Source organism: Pseudophryne corroboree, chromosome 6 (genome assembly GCF_028390025.1).
Source record: "Pseudophryne corroboree isolate aPseCor3 chromosome 6, aPseCor3.hap2, whole genome shotgun sequence".
Taxonomy (NCBI): Eukaryota; Metazoa; Chordata; class Amphibia; order Anura; family Myobatrachidae; genus Pseudophryne; species Pseudophryne corroboree.
Genome location: NC_086449.1, coordinates 75,202,653 through 75,225,614, shown reverse-complemented (window position 1 = coordinate 75,225,614; position 22,962 = coordinate 75,202,653). Strand labels below are relative to the sequence as shown.

The 22,962-nt window shown below is 44.8% G+C and overlaps 2 protein-coding genes across 10 annotated transcripts in view; one reads left to right on the top strand and one right to left on the bottom strand.

The window, feature by feature from the left end:
• Nucleotides 1-22,962, bottom strand: part of LOC134936225 (tetraspanin-1-like) — a 181,288-nt gene that overhangs the window by 110,123 nt on the left and 48,203 nt on the right. The window lies entirely within an intron of this gene.
• DNASE2 (deoxyribonuclease 2, lysosomal) overlaps nt 1-22,962 on the top strand; it is a 185,977-nt gene that overhangs the window by 125,147 nt on the left and 37,868 nt on the right. For all 8 annotated transcript variants that reach the window (XM_063931199.1, XM_063931198.1, XM_063931197.1 and 5 more), the window contains one exon: nt 14,054-14,225. In XM_063931199.1, the coding sequence (XP_063787269.1) occupies nt 14,054-14,225 (172 nt within the window). The remainder of the gene's footprint in view (nt 1-14,053; nt 14,226-22,962) is intronic.

Sequence of the window (22,962 nt, the reverse complement as noted above, 5' to 3'; positions counted from 1 at the left end):
CAAAAGAAGATGCTGGCTCGCTATCCCCTCGTGCCAGAGCTGTCTAAAAATTGGGAAACGCCTCCTCCAGTAGACTCACATGTGGCTAGGATGGTGGTTTCCTCAGCTCTACTTGTCACTACCGTCACGTCTCTAAAAGAGCCTACGGATAAACGTGTGGAGGGTTGTCTGAAAGCGATTTACATCCTCACGGGTGCTGCACAAAGGCCCACTATTGCAGCTACATGGGCTGCAGAGGCTATTGAAGTATGGGCCTTGGAGTTAGAAGCTGACCATGCTAGACAATGCTTGTCATATATTGTCACAGCGTCTAGATATATTAAAGAGGCGGCTTCTGATGCCGGTATCCTAGCAGCCAAGGCCTCTACTACGTCAGTCCTGGCTCGCCGGATATTGTGGCTGAGATCCTGGTCTGTGGATTTTGGCTGACTTGGCTACTGCCAAAACTGCCTGTCTGCCTAATACCGCACCTTCTGTGTCGAAGGCTAAAGGTACGTCCTTTCGCCCCTTTCGTCCTTCAGGTAAAGCAAAAGGTCAGGCGTACCATAAGCAGACCCGCACTTCCAAACCTGGTAAGCCGAAGCCCAAAAGAGCCTGGGCTGCCCGTCAGCCAGCTGCCAAGACCGATAAGCCTGCCACATGACGGGGCGGACCTCCCCCTGGGGGATCCCAGAGTGGGGGGCCGGCTTCTAGGGTATACCCAGGAATGGTTGAAGACCACTTCAGATGCCTGGGTACAGGAAGTCGTCACTCGAGGTTACGCCATAGCCTTCAAATACAGACCCTCCTGGATACAGGAGTCGTAGTACAGGTGCCTCTTGCTCAGAGGGGCCGGGGGTACTATTCTCCGCTGTTTCTAGTCCCGAAACCGAATGGGTCCTCTCGGCCCATTCTCAACCTCAAGGCATTGAACAGGTTTGTGAAGGTTCCCAAGTTCCGTGTGGAAACCCTTCGCTCTATAGTTCTGGCCTTGGAACCTGGGGACTACATGGTCTCCCTGGACATACAGGATGCTTACCTGCATATTCATATAGCAGTGTCACATCAAAAATACCTGAGGTTCGCTATTGGCAACCTACATTACCAGTTTCGGGCGTTACCTTTTGGTTTATCAACGGCTCCGCGAGTCTTCACCAAAGTTATGGCGGTGATGACGGTGGTACTCCGCCATCAAGGGGTCAGGATACTGCCGTATCTGGACGACTTGTTAATCCTGGCAAATTCCCCAGATCTTCTCCTGTGTCATCTGGATATGACGGTCCGGTTTCTACAAGCCCACGGGTGGCTCATCAACTGGAAGAAATCCTCCCTGGTCCCTGCTCAGAGCATGGTGCACCTGGGAGCGTTGTTGGACACTCACAACCGGAGGTTGTTCTTGTCTCAGGAGAAAGTCCTGAAGATTCAGGACAGGATTCGTTGCTTCCTTTCTCGTCCGCAAGTGTCGATACATTCGGCAATGCAGGTGCTGGGCCTAATGGTATCACCATTCAACATGGTGGAGTATGCTCAATTCCAGAGTATGCTCAATTAAATTCTCGCCCCCTCCAGAGGCTGATTCTAGCCAAGTGGGACGGCCTGCCTCACCGGATCAGATCTCAAATGATCTCATTGACTCCGGAGGTCCGTCTGTCGCTACACTGGTGGCTCCGGGACCAACAATTGTGCAGGGGTCGTCCCTTCTGGATATCCAGCTGGGTCCTGTTGACGACAGATGCCATTCTAAGAGGTTGGGGCGCGGTGCTGGAGCAACACTCCCTTCAGGGTCGGTGGACCAAGGAGGAATCTCTCCTCGATCAATATTCTGGAATTGCGGGCGGTCTTCAATGCGTTGAACCTGGCCCAGCATTTAATTCAGAACCGTCCTGTTCAAGTACAGTCGGACAACGCCACCACAGTGGCTTACATAAATCATCAAGGCGGCACTCGAAGCCGTTTGGCAATGAAGGAAGTTTCACGGATTCTACGTTGGGCGGAACGCCATCTACTGGCTATATCGGCAATATTCATTCCGGGAGTCCTGAATTGGGAAGCGGACTTTCTCAGTCGTCAGGACGTGCATGCCGGCGAGTGGGGCCTCCATCCAGAAGTGTTTCAACTCCTCGTGGATAGGGAAGCCAGTCCCGGGCCATTTTTTCAATCCCGGGTATCGGGATTGAAAAATGGCCAATCCCGGGATACCCGGGATTGGCTTTTTCCTAGGTGGTCGCCCCCTCGCCCTACCCCGTCCCGCACATATAACTCACCATATACCGTGGGCGGGCGGGAGGGGAACATCTTCTGAACGCTGCTGGCGGCTCCTACCAGCAGCTGACAGCGCAGCGTGACCTCTCACGCTGCGCTGGGGACCCGGATACAGGAAGCCGGGCAGCGTTTGAGCGTCCTGTGGACGCTCAACGCTGATCCCTCAATCCCCGGGATTGGAGCTTCCAATCCCGGGATTGAAGCTTCCAATCCCGGGATTGAATCCCGGCCATTTTTGGGCCTAAATCCCGGGATCCCGCCGATCCCGGGATTAGCCACCATACTCGTGGAAAAGTGGGGTCTTCCAGATGTGGATCTGATGGCGTCTCGACACAATCACAAGGTTTCGGTCTTCGGAGCAAGGACAAGGGATCCTCAAGCAGCATTCGTGGATGCGCTGGCGGTGCCGTGGAGGTTTCGGCTGCCGTATGTGTTCCCTCCAGTGTCACTCCTGCCCAGGGTAATTCGGAAGTTCAAGCAAGAAAAAGGAAATCTGCTTCTCGTAGCTCCAGCGTGGCCCAGATGGCACTGGTTCTCAGACCTGCAGGCCTATCGTCAGAGCGTCCAATTCTACTTCCACAACGCCCAGACCTCCTCGTTCAGGGCCCCTGTGTCTACCAGGACCTAGCCCAGCTATCTTTGACGGCGTGGCTCTTGAAGCTTCCGTCTTGAGGGCTAAAGGGTTTTCTGAGGGGGTCATTAAAACTATGTTGCGGGCCCGGAAACCGGCTTCTGCTCGGATTTATCATAGGGTCTGGCATTCCTACTTTGTTTGGTGCGCATCTAACAATTATGACGCTTCCAAGTTTAGTACAGCCAAACTTTTGGCTTTTCTGCAGCAAGGCCTAGATTTAGGCCTGCGTCTGGCCTCCCTCAAGGTTCATATTTCTGCCTTGTCGGTGTGGTTTCAGAGAAAAATTGCGACTTTACCTGATGTTCATACTTTCACTCAGGGTGTGTTGCGTATCCAACCTCCCTATGTCCCGCCTGTAGCTCCTTGGGACTTGTCGGTGGTTTTGGAGGCGTTGCAGGAGCCTCCATTTGAACCTCTTGGTTCAGCTGACCTTAAGTGGCTTTCCCTTAAGGTGGTGTTCTTGCTGACTATTGCCTCTGCTAGAAGAGTGTCGGATCTGGGTGCCTTGTCTTGTAGTTCCCCATATCTGATTTTTCACTGTGACAGGGCGGTTCTTAGGACTCGTCCCGGATATTTACCAAAGGTGGTTTCTTCGTTCCACCTTAATCAGGAGATTGTGGTTCCGGCCTTTGTCTCTCCTGATTTGTCTCCAAATGAGCGGTCTTTGGATGTGGTACGGGCTCTCCGTATCTATGTGAAGAGAACTGCTTCTATTCGAAAATCGATTCTCTCTTTGTTTTGTTTGGATTTCACAAACGTGGCTGGCCTGCTCACAAGCAAACTCTGGCCAGATGGATTTGCTTATGTGAAGGCTGGTCTCTTGGCTCCTGATCACATTAAGGCCCATTCTACTCGGTCTGTTGGACCTTCTTGGGCGGCCGAACGTGGTGCGACCCTTGATCAATTGTGCAAGGCGGCTACGTGGTCCTCTGTGAACACGTTCATAAGGTTCTATGCCTTCGATACTGCCGCTTCCCAGGATGCTTCCTTTGGACGCCGGGTTCTTGTGCCCGCTACAGTGCGTTCCCTCCCATAAGGAACTGCTTTAGGACATCCCCACTGTCCAATCCTTGTGGAGCCCAGTGTACTCCGCAGCAGAAAACGAGTTTTATGGTAAGAACTTACCTTTGTTAAAACTCTTTCTGCGAGGTACACTGGGCTCCACAAGGCGCCCACCCTGACGCACTTAGCTTCTTTGGGTTGGTATGGCATTAGCCGCTGACACTTCTCCTGTCGTGAGAGTGTGGTGTATGTGGCTACTAACCGTTGTCGTCTCTTTTCCTGCTACTGCATTGGGCTGGTTAACTAAAAACTGAGCTCCTGTGCTGGGAGGCGGGGTGATATAGGAGGCGGCGCTGTGCATTCTGGGAACAGTCAAAGCTTTGAGCCTGTTGGTGCCTCAGATCAAGATCCTACTCTACACCCCATTGTCCAATCCTTGTGGAGCCCAGTGTACCTCGCCGAACGAGTTTTAACAAAGCTAAGTTCTTACCATAAAACTCGTTTTTTCCCCTATCTGCAGCGCAGAGACTTGCTGCAGATGCAGTGGCATACCCTCCAGCTGTACCTTTTTGGCAGGTACAGTACTTTTTTTATGGTCTGTAGCGATTTTTGACTCTCCAAGCTTCCATTGAAAGTATAGGAAAAGGGGCGTGGCCACGCGTCAGTACTTGTGGCCAAGTCCCCTTTTCGAATTTGTATCAATTTTTATGTGTAAAGTGTTGGAGGGTATGTTGCTGCAGATGCAGTGGGACTATTTTGGGGTGTGGGGCGGGAGCTGCAGCTCCATCAGTCCCATTGCTTATCCTGCTCTGTGAAAACACAGCAAGCAAAGGGCAGAGCCTCACATTGCATGTAACCTGTGTGGGAGGGCGTTTCTCGCCCAATCAGCTCTGTGGACAGGGTGTGATAGACCTGCTGCTAACCCAATGAGAGCTCCTAGCCACGCCCAGCGTTATACACACAGGCACAAAGTCACAGATCTGGGCTATTATATGGGAGATTAGTGTAGTAGTGTGACTTGTTACTATATATTAGTGTAGCAGTGTGACTTGTTACTCTATATTAGCGTTGCTGTGTGACTTGTTACTCTATATTAGCGTTGCTGTGTGACTTGTTACTCTATATTAGCGTTGCTGTGTGACTTGTTACTCTATATTAGTGTAGCAGTGTAACTTGTTACTCTATATTAGTGTTGCTGTGTGACTTGTTACTCTATATTAGTGTAGCAGTGTGACTTGTTACTCTATATTAGCGTTGCTGTGTGACTTGTTACTCTATATTAGCGTTGCTGTGTGACTTGTTACTCTATATTAGCGTTGCTGTGTGACTTGTTACTCTATATTAGCGTTGCTGTGTGACTTGTTACTCTATATTAGTGTAGCAGTGTGACTTGTTACTCTATATTAGTGTAGCAGTGTGACTTGTTACTCTATATTAGTGTTGCTGTGTGACTTGTTACTCTATATTAGTGTAGCAGTGTGACTTGTTACTCTATATTAGTGTTGCTGTGTGACTTGTTACTCTATATTAGTGTAGCAGTGTGACTTGTTACTCTATATTAGTGTTGTAGTGTGACTTGTTACTATATATTAGTGTAGAGTGTGACTTGTTACTATATATTAGTGTAGAGTGACTTGTTACTCTATATTAGCGTTGCTGTGTGACTTGTTACTCTATGGCCCTCATTCCGAGTTGTTCGCTCGGTATTTTTCATCGCATCGCAGTGAAAATCCGCTTAGTACGCATGCGCAATGTTCGCACTGCGACTGCGCCAAGTAACTTTACTATGAAGAAAGTATTTTTACTCACGGCTTTTTCTTCGCTCCGGCGATCGTAATGTGATTGACAGGAAATGGGTGTTACTGGGCGGAAACACGGCGTTTCAGGGGCGTGTGGCTGAAAACGCTACCGTTTCCGGAAAAAACGCAGGAGTGGCCGGGGAAACGGTGGGAGTGCCTGGGCGAACGCTGGGTGTGTTTGTGACGTCAACCAGGAACGACAAGCACTGAACTGATCGCACAGGCAGAGTAAGTCTGGAGCTACTCTGAAACTGCTAAGTAGTTAGTAATCGCAATATTGCGAATACATCGGTCGCAATTTTAAGAAGCTAAGATTCACTCCCAGTAGGCGGCGGCTTAGCGTGTGTAACTCTGCTAAATTCGCCTTGCGACCGATCAACTCGGAATGAGGGCCTATATTAGTGTTGTAGTGTGACTTGTTACTATATATTAGTGTAGAGTGTAACTTGTTACTCTATATTAGTGTTGCTGTGTGACTTGTTACTCTATATTAGTGTAGCAGTGTGACTTGTTACTCTATATTAGTGTTGCTGTGTGACTTGTTACTCTATATTAGTGTTGCTGTGTGACTTGTTACTCTATATTAGTGTTGCTGTGTGACTTGTTACTCTATATTAGTGTTGTAGTGTGACTTGTTACTATATATTAGTGTAGAGTGTGACTTGTTACTCTATATTAGCGTTGCTGTGTGACTTGTTACTCTATATTAGTGTTGTAGTGTGACTTGTTACTATATATTAGTGTAGAGTGTGACTTGTTACTCTATATTAGCGTTGCTGTGTGACTTGTTACTCTATATTAGTGTTGTAGTGTGACTTGTTACTATATATTAGTGTAGAGTGTGACTTGTTACTCTATATTAGCGTTGCTGTGTGACTTGTTACTCTATATTAGTGTTGTAGTGTGACTTGTTACTCTATATTAGTGTTGTAGTGTGACTTGTTACTATATATTAGTGTAGAGTGTAACTTGTTACTCTATATTAGTGTTGCTGTGTGACTTGTTACTCTATATTAGTGTAGCAGTGTGACTTGTTACTCTATATTAGTGTTGCTGTGTGACTTGTTACTCTATATTAGTGTAGCAGTGTGACTTGTTACTCTATATTAGTGTTGCTGTGTGACTTGTTACTCTATATTAGTGTAGCAGTGTGACTTGTTACTCTATATTAGTGTAGCAGTGTGACTTGTTACTCTATATAAGCGTTGCTGTGTGACTTGTTACTCTGTATTAGCGTTGCTGTGTCACTTGTTACTCTGTATTAGTGTTGCTGTGTGACTTGTTACTCTATATTAGTGTTGCTGTGTGACTTGTTACTATATATTAGTGTAGCAGTGTGACTTGTTACTATATATTAGTGTAGCAGTGTGACTTGTTACTCTATATTAGCGTTGCTGTGTGACTTGTTACTCTATATTAGTGTAGCAGTGTAACTTGTTACTCTATATTAGTGTTGCTGTGTGACTTATTACTCTATATTAGTGTAGCAGTGTGACTTGTTACTCTATATTAGTGTTGCTGTGTGACTTGTTACTCTATATTAGTGTAGCAGTGTGACTTGTTACTCTATATTAGTGTTGCTGTGTGACTTGTTACTCTATATTAGTGTTGCTGTGTGACTTGTTACTCTGTATTAGCGTTGCTGTGTCACTTGTTACTCTGTATTAGTGTTGCTGTGTGACTTGTTACTCTATATTAGTGTTGCTGTGTGACTTGTTACTCTGTATTAGCGTTGCTGTGTTACTTGTTACTCTGTATTAGTGTTGCTGTGTGACTTGTTACTCTATATTAGTGTTGCTGTGTGACTTGTTACTATATATTAGTGTAGCAGTGTGACTTGTTACTATATATTAGTGTAGCAGTGTGACTTGTTACTCTATATTAGTGTTGCTGTGTGACTTGTTACTCTATATTAGTGTAGCAGTGTGACTTGTTACTCTATATTAGTGTTGCTGTGTGACTTGTTACTCTATATTAGTGTAGCAGTGTGACTCGTTACTCTATATTAGCGTTGCTGTGTGACTTGTTACTCTGTATTAGCGTTGCTGTGTTGCTTGTTACTCTGTATTAGTGTTGCTGTGTGACTTGTTACTCTATATTAGTGCTGCTGTGTGACTTGTTACTATATATTAGTGTAGCAGTGTGACTTGTTACTATATATTAGTGTAGCAGTGTGACTTGTTACTCTATATTAGCATTGCTGTGTGACTTGTTACTCTATACTAGTGTAGCAGTGTGACTTGTTACTCTATATTAGTGTAGCAGTGTGACTTGTTACTCTATATTAGCGTTGCTGTGTGACTTGTTATTCTGTATTAGTGTTGCTGTGTGACTTGTTACTCTATATTAGTGTAGCAGTGTGACTTGTTACTATATTAGAGTTGTAGTGTGACTTGTTACTCTGTATTAGTGTAGCAGTGTGACTTGTTACTCTATATTAGCGTTGCTGTGTGACTTGTTACTCTATATTAGTGTAGCATTGTGACTTGTTACTCTATATTAGCGTTGCAGTGTGACTTGTTACTATATTAGTGTAGTAGTGTGACTTGTTACTCTATATTAGTGTTGTAGTGTGACTTGTTACTATATATTAGTGTAGCAGTGTGACTTGTTACTCTATATTAGCGTTGCTGTGTGACTTGTTACTCTATATTAGTGTAGCATTGTGACTTGTTACTCTATATTTGTGTAGCAGTGTGACTTGTTACTCTATATTTGTGTAGCAGTGTGACTTGTTACTATATATTAGTGTAGCAGTGTGACTTGTTACTCTGTATTAGTGTAGCAGTGTGACTTGTTACTCTATATTAGCGTTGCTGTGTGACTTGTTACTCTATATAAGTGTAGCAGTGTGACTTGTTACTCTATATTAGTGTTGCTGTGTGACTTGTTACTCTATATTAGTGTAGCAGTGTGACTTGTTACTCTATATTAGTGTTGCTGTGTGACTTGTTACTATATATTAGTGTAGCAGTGTGACTTGTTACTATATATTAGTGTAGCAGTGTGACTTGTTACTCTATATTAGCGTTGCTGTGTGACTTGTTACTCTATACTAGTGTAGCAGTGTGACTTGTTACTCTATATTAGTGTAGCAGTGTGACTTGTTACTCTATATTAGCGTTGCTGTGTGACTTGTTATTCTGTATTAGTGTTGCTGTGTGACTTGTTACTCTATATTAGTGTAGCAGTGTGACTTGTTACTATATTAGTGTAGTAGTGTGACTTGTTACTCTATATTAGTGTTGTAGTGTGACTTGTTACTATATATTAGTGTAGCAGTGTGACTTGTTACTCTGTATTAGTGTAGCAGTGTGACTTGTTACTCTATATTAGCGTTGCAGTGTGACTTGTTACTATATTAGTGTAGTAGTGTGACTTGTTACTCTATGTTAGTGTTGTAGTGTGACTTGTTACTATATATTAGTGTAGCAGTGTGACTTGTTACTCTGTATTAGTGTAGCAGTGTGACTTGTTACTCTATATTAGTGTAGCAGTGTGACTTGTTACTCTATATTAGTGTAGCAGTGTGACTTGTTACTCTATATTAGTGTTGCTGTGTGACTTGTTACTCTATATTTGTGTAGCAGTGTGACTTGTTACTCTATATTAGTGTAGCAGTGTGACTTGTTACTCTATATTAGCGTTGCTGTGTGACTTGTTACTCTATATTAGTGTTGTAGTGTGACTTGTTACTATATATTAGTGTAGCAGTGTGACTTGTTACTCTGTATTAGTGTAGCAGTGTGACTTGTTACTCTATATTAGTGTAGCAGTGTGACTTGTTACTCTATATTAGCGTTGCTGTGTGACTTGTTACTCTATATTAGTGTAGCAGTGTGACTTGTTACTCTATATTAGCGTTGCTGTGTGACTTGTTACTCTATATTAGTGTAGCATTGTGACTTGTTACTCTATATTAGCGTTGCAGTGTGACTTGTTACTATATTAGTGTAGTAGTGTGACTTGTTACTCTATATTAGTGTTGTAGTGTGACTTGTTACTATATATTAGTGTAGCAGTGTGACTTGTTACTGTGTATTAGTGTAGCAGTGTGACTTGTTACTCTATATTAGCGTTGCTGTGTGACTTGTTACTCTATATTAGTGTAGCATTGTGACTTGTTACTCTATATTAGTGTAGCAGTGTGACTTGTTACTATATATTAGTGTAGCAGTGTGACTTGTTACTCTGTATTAGTGTAGCAGTGTGACTTGTTACTCTATATTAGCGTTGCTGTGTGACTTGTTACTCTATATTAGTGTAGCATTGTGACTTGTTACTCTATATTAGTGTAGCAGTGTGACTTGTTACTATATATTAGTGTAGCAGTGTGACTTGTTACTCTATATTAGTGTAGCAGTGTGACTTGTTACTCTATATTAGTGTAGCAGTGTGACTTGTTACTCTGCATTAGTGTAGCAGTGTGACTTGTTACTCTATATTAGTGTAGCAGTGTGACTTGTTACTCTATATTAGCGTTGCTGTGTGACTTGTTACTCTATATTAGTGTAGCAGTGTGACTTGTTACTCTATATTAGTATTGCTGTGTGACTTGTTACTCTATATTAGTGTAGCAGTGTGACTTGTTACTCTATATTAGTGTTGCTGTGTGACTTGTTACTCTATATTAGTGTAGCAGTGTGACTTGTTACTCTATATTAGTGTAGCAGTGTGACTTGTTACTCTATATTAGCGTTGCTGTGTGACTTGTTACTCTATATTAGTGTTGTAGTGTGACTTGTTACTATATATTAGTGTAGCAGTGCGACTTGTTACTATATTAGTGTAGTAGTGTGACTTGTTACTCTATATTAGTGTTGTAGTGTGACTTGTTACTATATATTAGTGTAGCAGTGTGACTTGTTACTATATTAGTGTAGTAGTGTGACTTGTTACTCTATATTAGTGTTGTAGTGTGACTTGTTACTATATATTAGTGTAGCAGTGTGACTTGTTACTCTGTATTAGTGTAGCAGTGTGACTTGTTACTCTATATTAGCGTTGCTGTGTGACTTGTTACTCTATATTAGTGTAGCATTGTGACTTGTTACTCTATATTAGTGTAGCAGTATGACTTGTTACTATATATTAGTGTAGTAGTGTGACTTGTTACTCTGTATTAGTGTAGCAGTGTGACTTGTTACTCTATATTAGCGTTGCTGTGTGACTTGTTACTCTATATTAGTGTAGCATTGTGACTTGTTACTCTATATTAGTGTAGCAGTGTGACTTCTTACTATATATTAGTGTAGCAGTGTGACTTGTTACTCTGTATTAGTGTAGCAGTGTGACTTGTTACTCTATATTAGCGTTGCTGTGTGACTTGTTACTCTATATTAGTGTAGCATTGTGACTTGTTACTCTATATTAGTGTAGCAGTGTGACTTGTTACTATATATTAGTGTAGCAGTGTGACTTGTTACTCTATATTAGTGTAGCAGTGTGACTTGTTACTCTGTATTAGTGTAGCAGTGTGACTTGTTACTCTATATTAGTGTAGCAGTGTGACTTGTTACTCTGTATTAGTGTAGCAGTGTGACTTGTTACTCTATATTAGTGTAGCAGTGTGACTTGTTACTCTATATTAGCGTTGCTGTGTGACTTGTTACTCTATATTAGTGTAGCAGTGTGACTTGTTACTCTATATTAGCGTTGCTGTGTGACTTGTTACTCTATATTAGTGTAGCAGTGTGACTTGTTACTCTACATTAGCGTTGCTGTGTGACTTGTTACTCTATATTAGTGTAGCAGTGTGACTTGTTACTCTATATTAGTGTAGCAGTGTGACTTGTTACTCTATATTAGCGTTGCTGTGTGACTTGTTACTCTATATTAGTGTAGCATTGTGACTTGTTACTCTATATTAGCGTTGCAGTGTGACTTGTTACTATATTAGTGTAGTAGTGTGACTTGTTACTCTATATTAGTGTTGTAGTGTGACTTGTTACTATATATTAGTGTAGCAGTGTGACTTGTTTCTATATTAGTGTAGTAGTGTGACTTGTTACTCTACATTAGTGTTGTAGTGTGACTTGTTAATATATATTAGTGTAGCAGTGTGACTTGTTACTATATTAGTGTAGTAGTGTGACTAGTTACTCTATATTAGTGTTGTAGTGTGACTTGTTACTATATATTAGTGTAGCAGTGTGACTTGTTACTCTGTATTAGTGTAGCAGTGTGACTTGTTACTCTATATTAGCGTTGCTGTGTGACTTGTTACTCTATATTAGTGTAGCATTGTGACTTGTTACTCTATATTAGTGTAGCAGTGTGACTTGTTACTATATATTAGTGTAGCAGTGTGAATTGTTACTCTGTATTAGTGTAGCAGTGTGACTTGTTACTCTATATTAGCGTTACTGTGTGACTTGTTACTCTATATTAGTGTAGCATTGTGACTTGTTACTCTATATTAGTGTAGCAGTGTGACTTGTTACTATATATTAGTGTAGCTGTGTGACTTGTTACTCTATATTAGTGTAGCAGTGTGACTTATTACTCTGTATTAGTGTAACAGTGTGACTTGTTACTCTATATTAGTGTAGCAGTGTGACTTGTTACTCTGTATTAGTGTAGCTGTGTGACTTGTTACTCTATATTAGTGTAGCAGTGTGACTTGTTACTCTGTATTAGCGTTGCTGTGTGACTTGTTACTCTATATTAGTGTAGCAGTGTGACTTGTTACTCTATATTAGCGTTGATGTGTGACTTGTTACTCTATATTAGTGTAGCAGGGTGACTTGTTACTCTATATTAGCGTTGCTGTGTGACTTGTTACTCTATATTTGTGTAGCAGTGTGACTTGTTACTCTATATTAGTGTAGCAGTGTGACTTGTTACTCTATATTAGCGTTGCTGTGTGACTTGTTACTCTATATTAGTGTAGCAGTGTCACTTGTTACTCTATATTAGCGTTGCTGTGTGACTTGTTACTCTATATTAGTGTAGCAGTGTGACTTGTTACTCTATATTAGTGTAGCAGTGTGACTTGTTACTCTATATTAGCGTTGCTGTGTGACTTGTTACTCTATATTAGTGTAGCAGTGTGACTTGTTACTCTATATTAGTGTAGCAGTGTGACTTGTTACTCTATATTAGCGTTGCTGTGTGACTTGTTACTCTATATTAGTGTAGCAGTGTGACTTGTTACTCAATATTAGTGTAGCAGTGTGACTTGTTACTCTATATTAGTGTAGCAGTGTGACTTGTTACTCTATATTAGCGTTGCTGTGTGACTTGTTACTCTATATTAGTGTTGCAGTGTGACTTGTTACTCAATATTAGTGTAGCAGTGTGACTTGTAACTCTATATTAGCGTTGCTGTGTGACTTGTTACTCAATGTTAGTGTAGCAGTGTGACTTGTTACTCTATATTAGCGTTGCTGTGTGACTTGTTACTCTACATTAGTGTAGCAGTGTGACTTGTTACTCAATATTAGTGTAGCAGTGTGACTTGTAACTCTATATTAGCGTTGCTGTGTGACTTGTTACTCAATATTAGTGTAGCAGTGTGACTTGTTACTCTATATTAGCGTTGCTGTGTGACTTGTTACTCAATATTAGTGTAGCAGTGTGACTTGTAACTCTATATTAGCGTTGCTGTGTGACTTGTTACTCAATATTAGTGTAGCAGTGTGACTTGTTACTCTATATTAGCGTTGCTGTGTGACTTGTTACTCTATATTAGCGTTGCTGTGTGACTTGTTACTCTATATTAGCGTTGCTGTGTGACTTGTTACTCTATATTAGCGTTGCAGTGCGGGGTTCAGTATGATTTACCAACGGACACAGTACCGATGGTCATAATCCTGAAAGCCATTGCCCTACAGTCAAAATACCATCACGGTCAAGATGCCGACATAATCAGAATACCGTCATTTGAAATGCCAACATGAGTTTTTCTGGGGGTTTTTTTTTGGGGGGGTTTCTGTGTCAGTGTCGACATGGTCACTGTCTAAGTGTGCCGCATCCCCTCGCTGTGCTCGCCATACTTCCTGCACGCAGCTCAGCACACTATTATATCCCCTACCCCCAGTTATTATATCTCTTCCCACCCCCCCACCCCCAGGTCCACTGGGATGATAGAGTATGAACAAGTCTGTTTTGGGGCAAAAATTCCTTAAAAACGCATGTCGGCATTTCAAATGTCGGTATTGTGACCATGTCGGCATGATGAATGTCAGTATTTCGACCGTGTTGGTATTTTGACTGTTGGTCACTGGGTGTCGGGATTATGACCGTCGGTATTGTGTCCGCCGGTAAATCAACTGCCACCCGCAGTGCGACTGGTTGCTCTTATCAGAGTTATTACCCTGTGCTTGAGTCTGTAACGTACAATAAATATTTAGTTGATGATGGTTCTTGTCACCAGGTTCATCGTGTACAAGTTGCCCCAGCAGGATCGCAGCCCTGTGGGGGGGATGCGGTACATGTATCAGGACGGCAGCAGTGGCGGCTGGTTGCCGGGGACCTCGCTGATGAACTGCACAGACAGCGCCGTGGGACGGACCCTCGCCCAGCTGTACAAATCCTCCAAGTCACAGGTGATCCTGTTATACCCTGTAGTATATAGTATACAGAGAACACGATTCTGCTCTGGCTCATTGCACTAGACCCCTGTAGCATGCAGATTTTATAGCCCAGCGCAGACGGTGTGTTCAGTGCTGCACATCACAGGAATACTTTATACCAGTGATCGGTACCTGGGCCGGATGTATAGCCCAGCCAGCATTCTGTCTCACCCCGCAGGGCGTTTGGTTAGAGATATTGGCTGCCGGCAGCAGCGATAAAAGGGAAGTTTCTCGTTTTGCTGGTGTTGCCGAACAGTTTATTTTTAGTCTACTCTTCTGTACACGTTCACGGTATCTCTACGTGTAGCTTCTGCTTTCTCCATCTATGAGCGCCAAGTAATAGGAACGGCAATTGTCATGTCACGTAATGTTATAACTAAATGAAAGTGCATGATGAGCAGTATGAGTCCAAAAACCTTTCCACGCGTCGGTCTTGTTTCAGATTGTCGCACGTGATGCTGTCACAATTTTGGCCGCTTTAGGGATCGGAAATCCCATGCGAACATCCGCCTGTGTTCTGTGTTGGGCGAGTCTATGCGACAGCAGCCGTCATTCCTATCATCAGCATTTGCAACAGCGCCGTCCTTGGGGGAGGAGATCCGACTGAAATTGGACGGATCACTACACAGCTCAGGATAGGGCGCCATTTGCTTTACATGCCCTTGGGACGCTGCTTCTACGTGCGAACTGCCCTTAACACGCAAATTCAATGTTTGAGTGTCGCAGCCCCGTCAGCCGCAGCATGATTGATATGTTGCAACGTTTGGGGGGCCCCGTTCTTCAAAACGGGCGTATTGCTCTCGTTTTAAAAACTCGACCGGTCCAGTGTCTGCGCCATCAGACGAAGACTTCCTGGACTCAGGTGTCCGGATCCTATGACTTATTCAGGCTGGCCCGTACCGGTAACCATCGCGGCGATCCTCAGACTCAGCACTTGGATCCTCGTTAATGCTAACTGGAGGTGTCTGTCTCCTGCGGACGCATCCTTCTGCATTCACATTTTAATAACATGCCGGCTTGCAGCGGTGCAATTCCTTACAGTCATGAATTAGACCCATATTATGTAGAGATGTGGAGAGAATATGTTATCGTTTATATCAGTTTCTGCCTCATTGCTGCTGACAGTCTGTATTCTCTGTGTCAGTAGTCAAAGAACCTATCTTTATGGTTTTGGAATGTGGGAGGAAACTAGACTACCCTTAGGAAAGCCGCACGTAGAGAACATACAAGTTGCACACAGATAGGCCCCTGGTTATATAACCCATGACCCAGAGCTATGAGACAGCAATGCTAACCACTGTGCAGTCATTAAGATCAGAAATGCTATAGTTGACCATTTTACTGACGGTTCCTGTAATGTAATAGCTCCAGATGTGATGTGGGAAAGCCATAAGTCCACTCCCACTACCTATGCACCAGTTCTCTGTATAGGATCACAAGTGCTGTATGTTATGCAATCAGTGGTATACTTACTTCTCTACGCTGTTTGCTTGTTTAACACTGTAATTCCTCTGCTTGTGGAATGTGACCACCTGACCTGTAACCCTGTGTGTTTCAGGCTATGAAGGCTGTTGATGTCAGAGGGCCTAATTCAGACCTGATCGCAGCAGCAAAATCTTTCTCTAATGGGCAAAACCAAGGGCCTAATGCAGATCTGAACGCTGCTGCGCGTTTTACGCACCGCGGGCGATCAGGTCCTAACTGCGAATACGTCTGAGCCACAATGCGCGCACACGTCGGACTGCTACAGTGGGTATCGGCAGTCAGTGATGGAATGGTGCGAAGGATCGATCCATTCGCAGGGGCGTACACAAGGTGATTGACAGGAAGAGGCCGTTTGTGGGTGGCAACTCACCTGGGAGGGTCTGGAAAAACACAGGTGTGTCCAAGGGTTTTCAGTGAGGGTGTCTGACGTCAGCTCCGGCCCCGATCAGCAGGATTCAATCGCACTGGAAGAGTAAATCCTGGGCTGCGCAGGGACTGCACAAACTGATTTTTAGCAGCTCTGCAACACATAGGAACGCACACTTACACAGCTAGAATACACTCTCCCTGTAGGCGGCGACTGTCTGATCGGAGGACAGCAAAAACGCAGCCCAGCCATCAGATCTGAATTAAGCCCCATGTGCAGTGCAGGTGGGGCAGATATACTGTAACATATGCACAGAGATTTAGATTTGGGTGGGGTGTTCCAAACTGAAATCTAAATTGCAGTGTAAAAATAAAGCATCCAATATTTACCCTGCACAGAAACAAAATAACCCACCCAAATCTAAAGGTCTTGACTGAGCGATTTCCCTTGAACTGGCAGTAGGCGATTTTAACTAACTTTACCAGCGATTTTGGCTATGGGCGATTTTGACTAACTCATTTAAATAGGGGGATGCTTTTACTTTTCCAGCTACCTAGTCAAAATTGATTTTCCTGCACAGTCTATTTTTCCCAGCGATAGCGACCTGGCGGGGACGCGCTTCGCTATCGCTCACTCTGTACACACAGAGCGATATGCACTAACTTTCTTAGCGATTTTGACTATACAGTCAAAATTGCTGAGCCATATCCCTCCGTGTGTACACACCATAACTCTCTCTGCACATGTTATATCTGTCCCACCTGCACTGTACATGGTTTTGCCCATTAGAGAAAGATTTTGCTGTTGCAATCAGGTCTGAATTAGGCCCAGAGTTAGGATGCTTTAGTTTCTGTGTGGATTTATTGCAGGTGTAGTTGCAGAGTTATCAGCACAGTAAGAGTTACACCAGAGGGGAACATTGTACCTGGAACACCCAACACTCCCCCATGTTTTCCTGCAATAAGCTGCCTCGTGTATCTGCTTGGATCACTGCCTGGACACTCCCTGCTGCTCATAGATCTTACAGCTGCTTCTTTAACACATTTTCTTCAGGGTCCATACGGCTCCACAGGGGAGACAACACCTGGCTGAGGGGGTTTTATCATACTCAGCCACACTTGCTCCTTATACTCCCTCTCCCTGTGTCACTGCTGCGTAGCTACGGTACACATCACTCAGCCACAGTCACCTCTCCTGTGACACCTCTCCCAGGGCTGGATTGTCACCTCTCTTCCTGACACCTCTCCCGGGGATGGATTGTCACCTCTCCTCCTGACATCTCTCCCGGGGCTGGATTGTCACCTCTCCTCCTGACACCTCTCCCGGGTCTGGATTGTCACCTCTGCTCCTGACACCTCTCCCGGGGCTGGATTGTCACCTTTCCTCCTGACACCTCTCCCAGGGCTGGATTGTCACCTCTCCTCCTGACACCTCTCCCGGATATGAAATGTCACCTCTCCTCCTGACACCTCTCCCTGGGCTGGATTGTCACCTCTCCTCCTGACACCTCTCCCGGGTCTGGATTGTCACCTCTGCTCCTGACACCTCTCCCGGGGCTGGATTGTCACCTTTCCTCCTGACACCTCTCCCAGGGCTGGATTGTCACCTCTCCTCCTGACACCTCTCCCGGGCCTGGATTGTCACCTCTGCTCCTGACACCTCTCCCGGGTCTAGATTGTCACCTCTCCTCCTGACACCTCTCCCGGGGCTGGATTGTCACCTCTCCTCCTGACACCTCTCCCGGGTCAAGATTGTCACCTCTCCTCCTGACACCTCTCCCGGGGCTGGATTGTCACCTCTCCTCCTGACACCTCTCCCGGGGCTGGATTGTCACCTCTCCTCCTGACACCTCTCCCGGGGCTGGATTGTCACCTCTCCTCCTGACACCTCTCCCGGGGCTGGATTGTCACCTCTCCTCCTGACACCTCTCCCGGGGCTGGAATGTCACCTCTCCTCCTGACACCTCTCCCGGGGCTGGATTGTCACCTCTCCTCCTGACACCTCTCCCGGGTCTAGATTGTCACCTCTCCTCCTGTCACCTCTCACGGGGATGGATTGTCACCTCTCCTCCTGACACCTCTCCCGGGCCTGGATTGTCACCTCTCCTCCTGACACCTCTCCCGGGGATGGATTGTCACCTCTCCTCCTGACACCTCTCCCAGGGATGGATTGTCACCTCTCCTCCTGACACCTCCTGGGGCTGAATTTATTTATTTATTAAGTTTCTTATATAGCGCAGCATATTCCGTTGCGCTTTACAATTAAAACAACCGTAATAGAACAAAAACTGGGTAAAAACAGACAGACCTAGCAGTAGGAAGGCCCTGCTCGCAAGCTTACAATTTATAAGGAAATAGGCATAGATACACAAGGATAGATGCTACCTATTGTATAATGGTCCACCAGATTGCTAGATTCTTAATGGGCTGTATGATATGATCACCCAGCAATGTTGGCCAAGTGTCAGGAGGGTGTGAGAGTAAAGAAAGACAATATATGTAATGTTATGTATACTGTACAGAGAGGATGTAATTAGAGAGGGAAGCACTGAAGGTTATGTGGGTGGGTCTGGAATTTGATAGGCTTGTCTAAAGAGGTGAGTTTTTAGGGAACGTTTAAAGGTTTGGAGACTAGAGGCGAGTCTTATTGTGCGTGGGAGGGCATTCCACAGAGTACCACCACAGAGGTGAAGCCTGGATAAAGTCCTGTAATTGTGAGTGGAAACAAGTAATACGAGAGACGTAGATCTTGTGCAGAGCGGAGAGGTCGGGTAGGGAGAGATCTTGAGATGAGTGAAGAGATGTATGTTGGTGCAGTTTGGTTAATGGCCTTGTATGTAAGTAAAAGTATTTTATATTTAATACAGTAAAATACAGGTAACCAATGGAGGGACTGACAGAGCGGATTTGCAGGCGATGAACGTCTAGCGAGGAAGATTAGCCTCGCAGCTGCATTCAAAATGGATTGTAGTGGTGAGAGCTTATGTTTGAGAAGACCGGTCAGGAGACTATTACAATAATCAATGCGGGAGATAATGAGAGCATGGATTAGAGTTTTTGCTGTGTCTTGTGTAAAGTATGGTCGTATTTTGGATATGTTTCTTAGATGAATGTAACATGATCTAGAGACAGATTGAATGTGGGGAACAAAGGACAGTACAGAGTCAAGAATGACACCTATGCAGCGAGTTTGTGGGGTAGGGATTATTGCCGAGTTCTCAACAGTGATAGCGATATCAGATTGGTAACTACTATTGACCAGTGGAAATATAATTAATTCTGTTTTGGAAATATTACATTTGAGGTGGCGAGATGTCATCCAAGATGAAATGGCAGAAAGGCATTCAGTGACACGGCCCAGTACAGATGGTGACAAATCTGGGGAGGATAGATAGATTTGAGTATCATCCACATACAGATGGTGCTGAAATCCGAAAGAGTTGATTAGTTTGCCAAGAGATGTGGTATAGATAGAGAAAAGCAGAGGACCTAAGACTGAGCCTTGCGGTACTCCAACTGAGAGAGGTAGCGAAGAGGAGGTGGAATGAGAGAAACGAACACTGAAGGAGCAATTAGATAGGTAGGATAAGAACTAAGAAAGGGCTGTGTCGTTAAGACCTAGGGATTGTAGTGTTTGTATGAGAAGAGAGTGGTCAACAGTGTCAAAAGCAGCAGAGAGATCAAGGAGAATAAGTAGTGAGTAATCGCCTTTAGATTTAGCAGTGACCAGATCATTCACTACCTTAGTCAGTGCTGTCTCTGTGGAGTGTTGGGCACGAAATCCTGACTGAAGTGGGTCAAGTAAGCTGTGTGAGTTAAGTAAGTGTGTGAGGCGAGTGTAGGCAAGTCTTAAGTAGCTTGGAGGGGCATGGGAGCTGAGAGTTGGGACGGTAGTTTGAGAGAGAGTTAGGGCTGTAACACACGCGCCGGATTCTCCCGGATGGCAAAAAGCCGGACAAACTTTGTCCGGCTTTTTGCCATCCGGGAGAAACCGGCAGAGTCTCTCACACAGGACAGCTTTGAGCCGTGTGTGATGCTGTGCGCATGCGCAGCATCACACACGGCTTGGGAAAAAATCGTTGTGTGTGAAAGCTCCCCTTCACACACAAGGTTTACTGGCTGCAAAGACGGCCCGGCTGCCGGACTTTCCAGTGGATAGTTCCGGCTGCAACCCGGCAGCCGGGCCGGGACCGTGGCGTGTGTAAGGACACATTGCGCTCAATGTGTCTTTGCATCGCGGCAGCGGTTAAAAGCCGGCCGGGTTTTTGCCGGGCGGCGCCAGCCGGGTAGTGTGTTTTAGCCCTTAGGGTCAGAGTTTTGTTTTTTTCAGAATGGGAGTAATCACTGCATGCTTGTGCAGAGAAGGAAATATACCAGTAGACAGAGAGAGATTACAGATTTTAGTTAAGGTTGGGATGAGCACAGCAGACAGAGCTTTACTAATTTGTGCTGGTATAGGGGGTAATTCCAAGTTGATCGCAGCAGGAATTTTGTTAGCAGTTGGGCAAAACCATGTGCACTGCAGGGGAGGCAGATATAACATGTGCAGAAAGAGTTAAATTTGGGTGGGTTATTGTATTTCTGTGCAGGGTAAATACTGGCTGCTTTATTTTTACACTGCAAATTAGATTGCAGATTGAACACACCCCACCCAAATCTATCTCTTTCTGCACATGTTATATCTGGCCCCTCCTGCAGTGCACATGGGGGTAATTCCAAGTTGATCGCAGCAGGATTTTTGATAGCAACTGGGCAAAACCATGTGCACTGCAGGGGAGGCAGATATAACATGTGCAGAAAGAGTTAGATTTGGGTGGGTTATTTTATTTCTGTGCAGGGTAAATACTGGCTGCTTTATTTTTACACTGCAAATTAGATTGCAGATTGAACACACCACACCCAAATCTAACTCTCTCTGCACATGTTATATCTGCCTCCCCTGCAGTGCACATGGTTTTGCCCAACTGCTAACAAAATTCCTGCTGCGATCAACTTGGAATTACCCCCATAGAGTCAAGAGGAGAGGTATTAGAGTAGGCAGATGAAAAGAGTGCAGATACTTCATCTTAATTTGTAGGATCAAATGAAGAGAAGGTGTTAGAGGGTTCAGGCAGGGAATTGAGCAGGTCACTGGCTGTGGAAGATCATACCATTTAATTTCAGATCTTATCAATCTTGTCCTTGAAATTGGAAGCAAGATCTTGCACCTTGATAGTGGCTGGTGGGTTGGGTGAGGGAGGGACAAGAAGTGATTTAAATGTATTAGTCGCTTGGGGTTAGAGGCTTGAGCAGAGATGAGAGATTGGGAATATGGCCCTCATTCCGAGTTGTTCGCTCGGTAAAAATCTTCGCATCGCAGCGATTTTCCGCTTAATGCGCATGCGCAATGTCTGCACTGCGACTGCGCCAAGTAAATTTGCTATGCAGTTAGGATTTTTACTCACGGCTTTTTCATCGTTCTGGCGATCGTAATGTGATTGACAGGAAATGGGTGTTACTGGGCGGAAACAGGCCGTTTTATGGGCGTGTGGGAAAAAACGCTACCGTTTCCGGAAAAAACGCAGGAGTGGCCAGAGAAACGGAGGAGTGTCTGGGCGAACGCTGGGTGTGTTTGTGACGTCAAACCAGGGACGACAAGCACTGAACTGATCGCAGATGCCGAGTAAGTCTGGAGCTACTCAGAAACTGCTACGAGGTGTGTAATCGCAATATTGCGAATACATCGTTCGCATTTTTAAGATGCTAAGATTCACTCCCAGTAGGCGGCGGCTTAGCATGAGCAAATCTGCTAAAATCCGCTTGCGAGCGAACAACTCGGAATGAGGGCCTATGTTTCTTTGGCAGTGTCTAGACTCTAGAACATTACGATAAGAGTGGTACACGGTCTTATATGTGAGAAAGTCACTTGAACTACGAGATTTACGCCACTGGCATTCCACTGTACGTGATAGTTTTTGTAGGTGTCTAGTGAATTTAGAGTGCCGCTGTTGACATCTAAGTCTACGTGGAGTGTGATGGGTAGCCGGAGCCACTTCATCGAGTGCTGTTTCTAGAGTTTGGTTAAGGTGTGACACAGCAGTCTCAGGAGAGGTGAATGTAGAAATTGGTGAGAGCAGTGGTTGCAGAGAGGTAGATAGTTGTTGAAAATGAATAGCGTTAATATTTCTGCGGGTTAGAGGCGGCTTGGTAGACTTCAGGGACATTTAGTTTGAAGTAATGGAGGAGAGCATGCAGGTGATAAGGTTGTGATCTGAGGATTGTCAGTCTATTCCTCCACCAATGTGTCACCACAAACGTTCATTGTCGCCGTCGCACACAGCAGCATCTGTTGGCTATCGCCGTCTGCGACTTTACACAAATGCTGCTACAACCTCCTCCCCTTATTTACACCTGTGCGTCCAAATGTGCAAGGGCTGAGATGGCCGCTGTCAGCGTCTGTATGGGCTGTAATACTGACTGGAGCCTCCTTATACACCAGCAGTTTCTGACCATGGCTTCCTATGCCTGCAGCTCTGAGTCTGTGTACTCAGCCGCTTTCACTGACACATCCGCTATACTACAGCAACACGCCCTCTGAGCGTACTATTCTAGCAATGCGCTGCTGGCCACCTCCCAACCACCGCCCATCACTTCTATACAGCAATTCTGTTACCACGCGTCCTGATCGCAGCAGCGTCTACTACCTTACCACACATAGCTGTCAGTCCCCTTACACTTATGCTTCTGCCTCTCCATACTACTAAGCCTGCGTAGCCCCATCATATACTGTCTTACCTATTGATTCATTCAATCTGATTACTGCTATATTTACCCTGTACAGCCACAGTACTATCCACTGTGAAGTAACTTCCTCAGTATG